Consider the following 7,853-nt stretch of genomic DNA (forward strand, 5'->3'; position numbering starts at 1 on the left):
AGAGGAGGCTTGTCTAACACTCAGGGGTAGGTCGTTCCAGAGCTTGGGAGCAGCAACGGCGAAAGCTCTGTCACCTCTAAGCTTCAGCCTTGTGTCAGGGACCGTCAACAGCAGCTGATCGGCTGATCTTAAGGATCGGGTGGGGCAGTAAGGCTGAAGGAGGTCGGAGAGATAGGTTGGCGCGAGGTTGTTTAGACATTTAAAAACAAATAAAAGGAGTTTAAAATGTATTCGGTAACGGTAAGTGAATGTTTGCTTCATCTCACCATTCAGGGATGAAAGTCTGTCAGGAAGTGACATCACATCCAAGTTGGAGCCTGCTTTTCTCTCCGGACTTCGCTGCACTCAGCCACTCATCCGAGCCAAGTTCTTTGAGGTGTTTGACGCCTCCATGAAGCGGCGTGTCTATGAGAGGCTCCTTTACATTGGCTGTTCTCAGAATTGGGAGGCCATGGGTAGTCACTTCTGGATCAAGCAATGCATTGAGGTAGGACATTTAATCTGCAAGTATGCTGAGGCAGCAATTCAAAAGATGCTGTTGACTTGCAAACAAAGTCATTTTTGTTGTGTTAGCTAGTTTCTGTCAAGTAGTCTGATATTGTGTTTCACACCTTCTAATCTGCCGTGTATGTGCTTATTAGCTGCTGCTGGCAGTGTGTGAACGGAACACCGTCATCGGCACCAGCTGTCAGGGATCAATGTTGCCGTCTATCACAAACGTCATCAACCTGGCGGACAGCCACGACCGCGCTGCTTTCGCTATGGCAACGCATGTCAAGCAGGAGCCGCGCGAGAGGGAGACGAGCGACACTAAGGAGGAGGTTGGGCGCCGCACACACTCATGCACCACAATACGTCAGGAGACACACTGTCTCACATCAATTAGCACATTATCCCATTCGGAGCGTGTAACATACTCTCATCCTGAGAGAAGATGAAACCATTGTCGGTCTTCACACTTTCATCACATTCTCTCCCTCACACATTAACATGAGTGACATTTCCTCCCATGTAGGATGTGGAGATAGATATTGAGTTGGCACCGGGTGACCAAACCACTCTCCCTAAGACTAAAGATCAGTCTGAGAGAGACGCCGGCAACCAACTGCACATGCTTACAAACCGCCATGACAAGTTCCTTGACTCACTGCGAGAGGTCAAGGTAACGTTGCGCCTGCTAGATACAGTACATATCACTGAATTGACTCAATAGCAAATTAATCTTGATAGGTCTTAACCATTTCCTAACATTTCAGACGGGTGCGCTGCTGAATGCTCTTGTGCAGCTGTGTCACATAGCCACCCCACTGGCTGAGAGAACCTGGGTCCAGCTATTTCCTCGCCTTTGGAAGATTCTCTCAGACAGGCAGCAGCATGTGAGTATATTCATGTTTTCAAGACAGAATTACATGTAAAATTATTATTATGTCTTATTTTTAAGGGGAACTGCAATTTTTTTATTTTATTTTGCCTATCATTCACTATCATTATGAAAGACAAGAAGACAACATGTTTTTTTTGTGCTTTCTAACATAAACATCGTCTTGTTCTTGGCAGCTGATGGGAGCAATCAAATCTACCTCTAAATCATTTTAAAAATGCATTAAAAAACCGTTAAAAATACTTCATTTACTTTCCGTAACCGGTATATTAACCAAACTGTTATTGTAAGATTGAACACTGAGGAACTATTTTTCTATCGTAGTACACATTTGTGTGCTACGGTATTAGCCGTAAAAGCTAACTACGGCAAGAGATAAGATAGATTCTACGACAACACAAAACATATTTGGGTTTGTATTGCACAACACTGCGATACGACACTAATTTGTACTGACTGAATAACATGAACAATCATATTACAGTATTTGTAAAGTATTAGCACACAATTTATCTTTTGTTTGTACACAGCTCAGCTCGCCAGACAGTGTATGTACTGTAGTTGTACTAATACGCATGGCGTGCTGCGTGTATCATGATCGATATTAAAGTGACTCACTCGATCCACAATTGTTCATGTAGTCCAGCTGGCCAAGGACGTTTCCTGTTGATTTTTGGGAGGCAATCCATTTATGTCGAAATTGCTTGGCTCCAAGTTTTACATTCGCTTAAATCGCTTTCATCCCCCTCTCCCGGCTTCCATCTTCTTCAACGTCTCACTCTTCCTTCGTGCTTGCTTCTATAAGCGGCAGTATATTTAGCTTCAAAAGTATAAGGTTGTGAATCCTCATTTGTCCAAAAATAGTCGTCTTTGTTGTCTGTTAACAAGTAGGAACACACATGTTGCCAGAAGTCAGACTGCTATGGAAACAGAAATCGATGCGTGGAAAAAAAATCAGTCCCGGAAATGATTAAAATGATTAAAATACGGTAAATATTAGACATTTTACATATTGTCATGTACGTGTCTGTTACTACATTATTTATAGACTTGCAGTGTGTATATAAAACATTGCTGGAGGGTTTTGCAGTTGTTTAAGAGGGTTTTGTAGGCCACAACGGTGACTCGCAATACCCGCATCTTTCAAGCGTTTTTTATCATCTTTAAAATCATAAAAAAACAACGTGTGTTCTTGTCTCTAATAATGATTGTGAACGATTGGCAAAATTCCAAAAATGTGCAGTTCCCATTTAAATTACATTTAGGCTACGTTCAAAATACAGGGTCGGATGTCCAATTCAATTTTTTTTGCCAAAAAGCAATTTTTAGTGGCCGTTCACATTACAAAAAAATTGATTTCTAATGTCAGTGCAATCTGACCTGCATGCGTACATGTCGTCATGGCGTCGCACCCACTGAAGTGTTTACAGTAGTAAAAATGGCTTCAGCTCTTGTCAGTCTCAGTACTGGCACATTTGTGGCACATTTCAAGGATTTTGTGCAGTCAAAGTCAACATTTTCTGAACCAAATCATTGCATAGAAGATTAAGAAGGAAGAGGACAAGTAATTTGGCTTTTATAGTTTTATGGGATAATTTGCTTTGATGTCTGCTTGAAGAGAGTGTCTGTGGGCGAGCAGGAGTGGTGCAACTTTCAGATTAATTTCTAAATCATATTATATTCACCTGTTTTCTGCTCCGTTGTCAACGATTTATTTTGTAACCGTCTATTTTAGCGAATAATTATGACGCTTATCACTATTTGATGATGTTCTGGTCGGATGAATGCGACCGGAGCATTCACATTGAGGACGCATTTATTTCCACATACGAAAGAGGCCTAGGTCGGATATGAAAAATTTGTAATTGCAATGTTCACACTGACATGAAACAATCCGATACAGGTCGCATTATGGGCAAAAATATTGGAATTCACCAGCAGTGTGAACAAGGCCCTATGCCCATTTCAAAACACTAAAACAGTGTTTCCCATAAACAGGCAATGTTGGGGGTCTGGTCAGGGGTGCGGATGTGCCGGTGTCAAAATGCCGTAATTGCATACTTTGCATACTTAGCTATGATGGGTGTATTTTCTGACTGGGCGTTGAGGGGATCCGGTTTGGTAGCCGTGGGATTAGGTCTCTGCTTTTTGCAGATGATGTGGTCCTGATGGCCAGGATCCTCAGGTCTCAATGAATCGGTTCGCAGCCGAGTGTGAAGCGACTGGGATGAGAGTCAGCACCTCCAAGTCCGAATCCATGTTTCTCGTCCGGAAAAGGGTGGAGTGTCATTTCCGGGTTAGGGACGAGATCTTGCCTCAAGTGGAGGAGTTCAAGTACCTCAGAGTTTTGTTCACGGGTGAGGGTAGAGTGGATCGTGAGATCGACAGGCGGATCGGTGCGGTGTCTTCAGTAATGCGGACACTGTATTGATCCGTTGTGGTGAAGAAGGAGCTGAGCCCGAAGGCAAAGCTCTCAATTTACCGGTCGATCTACGTTCCCATCCTCACCTATGGTCATGAGCTTTGGGTTATGTCTGAAAGGACAAGATCACGGGTACAAGCGGCCAAAATGAGTTTCCTCCGTTAGGTGGCGGGGAACTCCCTTCGAGATAGGGTGAGAAGCTCTGTCATCCGGGAGGAGCTCAAAGTAAAGCCGCTGCTCCTCCACATTGAGAGGAGCCAGATGAGGGGGTTCGGGCATCTGGTCAGGATGCCACACGAACGCCTCCCTAGGGAGGTGTTTAGGGCACGTCCGACCGGTAGGAGGCCACGGGGAAGATCCAGGACATGTTGGGAAGACTATGTCTCCCAGCTGGCCTGGGAACCCCTCGGGATCCCCGGGGAAGAGCTGGACGAAGTGGCTGGGGAGAGGAAAGTCTGGGCTTACCGGCTTAGGCTGCTGCCCCCGCAACCCGACCTTGGATAAGCGGAAGAAGATGGATGGATGGATGGATGGATGGATGGATGGATGGATGGATGGGTGGGTGTATTTTCTTTAAAATGGCAAATTAGTGTTACTAGTATCAACATATCTTTTTCTTGTTGCATTATATACTTTTGCTGTAGTTTTAATTGTTGCTGCTTACCGTATTTTATTACTATAATGTAACACCGTCTGCCTGCTGTTTGTACACCCCTGGTTTATTAACATATATTATTCTGCCCTCCCAAAATGTTGGAATTTAATTTGGCACATATGTACACAGTCCTTCAGATAAAATATGAAAATAACTTCCAAGTTGAGGTTGTGATGTTCTCCACAATGAATTACTGTAAAACTGAGCACACCAGGAAACAACCTTAGTATACATATTAAGTACACATACGTTTAAGAATCATGTTAAATCAACAAAACAGTTTGGCATGAACTGGGGGAAAAAAGCAAGGCAACTATACACTATTGGTTCTTATGCCGCTAGCTTAATGCTAACATTCAATGGACAATCTAATTGACAGGCTAACAAATATTAGCACTGCGATTATTTTAAACTACAATCTGCAAATGCGTTATGTTAGTTATTATATAGTCACAAAACCTATTTGGAAACAAATATTAACCTCTAACGTTGCACTCCAGATCTCGTCAGCTCCTCAGCACTGTGTCTGTGTGCGTGTGTGCTAACGAGCAACAGAAGCCTGTTATAAACCTCAAACTCTAATTTTTACAAAAGTCAATGTTTTGTGGAACATGATTGTCAGATGACAGCACATACATCGCCTGTAAGAGGAAGTGTTACCTTCCTGTATCACAAAATCTTAAGAAATAAAGGAAGAAAAGTATATATATATTTGTGGTGGACCGCCACACGTACAGTATATGTATACATGTTTTACATACATGTATGGGAAACACTGCACACAAGTATGACCTCGACCTTGGCCATCCCAACATACATGGTTCTGCCTAATGAGGGCATATTCATTTGCACTAAATAGGAACATTAGAAGCTGAGGAAGGAAAGCTTTAATGAGCTAAACTAACCAAATGAATATGGAGTATTTTGAAAAGGGGTTGAAAGGCCCTGATTTGAAGTGATTGAGCTTTTTGGTATCTGATATACGCTCTCATTAGAATTTTAGAGATGTTTCTTTACGTGACAGATTTCCAAGTCACACACATTTATTTTGATGCTCCTTATCACATGATTGCATGGCAGCTTAATGCTTCTGATGAAAGCGAATGTTCTTTATGTCGTCGTTACTCTCTGAAGGAGTAATGCGCTGACCAATTGGTCTTCATTATTACTAGCTTAATTAAAGTGACCACCAGGGCATTAAATATTCAATGCTGTCAATAGGCACTGCAAATTCTAGTCATTTATTTCTGTTGGTGTGTTATGTTGTGTGCGATTAACACCACAGTCCATCTGCTTGCTGAGGATGTGCTGATTGCTGTTTTGCCCTGAACGTCAAAATCGCATTTTCTTACATTGATCTATATTTCTAAATGAAAACTTACTCCTTGTATCCTGATGGGCTGTTCTTGTAGCCTTTTTTAAAAAGTAGAAATCATGCGTTTATCAATATAATTTGCTTACCTTTACAGGCATTATCAGGGGAAATGAGTCCCTTCTTGTGCAGCGGCAGCCACCAAGCCCAAAGAGACTGCCAACCCAGTGCACTGAACTGTTTTGTGGAGGCCATGTCTCAGTGTGTGCCCCCTATTCCCATCCGTCCCTGTGTGCTCAAGTACTTGGGAAAGACACACAACCTGTGGCTACGATCCACACTAATGCTGGAGCAGCAGGCTTTTGAAAAGGGCCTGAGCCTGCACAGCAAACCGAAGCAAAACACAGAAGTCTATGAGCAGGAGAGTATCACGCCACCTCAACAGGTGAGGTCTCGATTTAGCGTTTGCTTGCTTGCATCCTTCTGTAAACATACTTTTTTCTGTCTTTGTAGGAGATTCTAGACTCGTTGGCAGAGCTCTATTCCTTGCTTCAAGAAGAAGACATGTGGGCAGGCCTGTGGCAGAAGAGATGCAAGTTCCCTGAAACTGCCACAGCCATTGCCTACGAGCAGCATGGCTTCTTTGAACAGGTGAAATTAAATCGGAATCTAATTCTTCCATCGTTGAGGTATTTCCTCACAGTATTGTTCATATATTGTGTGTTTACAGGCCCAGGAAAGCTATGAGAAAGCAATGGAGAAGGCTCGAAAAGAGCACGAGAGGAACAATGTGTCTCCTGCCATATTTCCTGAGTACCAGCTGTGGGAAGATCACTGGATACGGTAACTACTTTGATACAGATCAAAAGAAACTATTCTACATATAAACTGTTAAGGCCTGTCATCACTGGTACATTTAAAAAAAGTCTGATCAAACAGTGTTATAACAAAGCTTTTAATATTTGTATATGTTATGGCAGTGCTACCTTTATTTCAGTGAATGAGGAATGTGTTTTTTCAGCCAGAGAAAATCATGTTTTTTGCAAAAAAAAGAAACTGTAACATCAGTACCGGTATTTCGTTTACTACTGCCCAAAACAGTGTTTGTGGTATTGCTTGTATTACGACATGTTACTTCTTTCTGGAAGTGAAAACCAGTGGTGGTCAACCAAGCTAAGATGCCTGTTGTGCAGCGTGCGAACTGTCTGAGTACAAAAGAGGCTTAAATCTTTCTTCAAAAAGCAGATACAGTACGAGCAAAAAAATCTAACTATGCAGTGGAATAGATCTCTATACCTCATCAAAAAAGATTTGTTGTGTGATATCAAGGATAAATGACGACGGTCGCGTTCCCATACATATCGAACTATTGTTCTCCAGACGCCATTCTACTAATTGGTATCAAGACTCTCCTGGATAAATATGCATCGTTTTTGCTCAAGTAAGGTTGCATTTCATGATTTAACTTTGCGTCACTGCCATGTTTGTGTCTGTTGCATGCATTGTTTATAAGTAGCGTGTTTTTGTGCGTCTTTATCATAATATTACTATAGATGTCAACAATGTGTATGTGCTGAAAGTTGCCTTCAGTAAAAAAATTAACTCTTTTAGGTCTTGCTCACATTTGCTTTCTTTTATTTAGACATGCCGAGTTGGTGCTTTTTGAAACACTTGTAGCAAACATGTGTTTAAAGAATTACAAATAATACCAAGATAATACTTAAATGGGAAATAATAACCGTTAAATGTATATCAAACAAACCTTTAGCGAAGTGATCACTGTAAACTCATGCATTCTTCAAGTCTTCAACTTTTCTCGTTGTCGTTTCGTAAAACCTTGCACTATTCAGCCATTCTCGATTACCTTTCGAGAAAAATCCAAGCAATTTTGGAAATTAAAATACATACAAAATAAATATTTGTAAACAAATAAATAATTACCTCAATTTCAAAGTTCCACTGTTTGCATTTCACATATAGTAATAATTATCCACCTTTTCTGTCATTCACAATCCTTATGTAAGACCAGAACACATATGTTTTCCTTTTTTATGCATTCTAACTAATAAATAGTTGCGAGCAA

General features: G+C 41.5%; 1 protein-coding gene across 1 annotated transcript in view; it reads left to right on the forward strand.

The window, feature by feature from the left end:
• The window catches only part of trrap (transformation/transcription domain-associated protein), a 160,084-nt gene that overhangs the window by 80,809 nt on the left and 71,422 nt on the right, over positions 1–7,853 (forward strand). Inside the window, exons 49-55 of the mRNA XM_061967445.1 lie at positions 274–487; positions 642–821; positions 1,016–1,162; positions 1,257–1,376; positions 5,928–6,215; positions 6,284–6,421; positions 6,501–6,613. Coding sequence (XP_061823429.1) covers positions 274–487; positions 642–821; positions 1,016–1,162; positions 1,257–1,376; positions 5,928–6,215; positions 6,284–6,421; positions 6,501–6,613 — 1,200 coding nt within the window. The remainder of the gene's footprint in view (positions 1–273; positions 488–641; positions 822–1,015; positions 1,163–1,256; positions 1,377–5,927; positions 6,216–6,283; positions 6,422–6,500; positions 6,614–7,853) is intronic.

This window comes from Nerophis lumbriciformis, linkage group LG11, assembly GCF_033978685.3.
Source record: "Nerophis lumbriciformis linkage group LG11, RoL_Nlum_v2.1, whole genome shotgun sequence".
Classification (NCBI taxonomy): Eukaryota; Metazoa; Chordata; class Actinopteri; order Syngnathiformes; family Syngnathidae; genus Nerophis; species Nerophis lumbriciformis.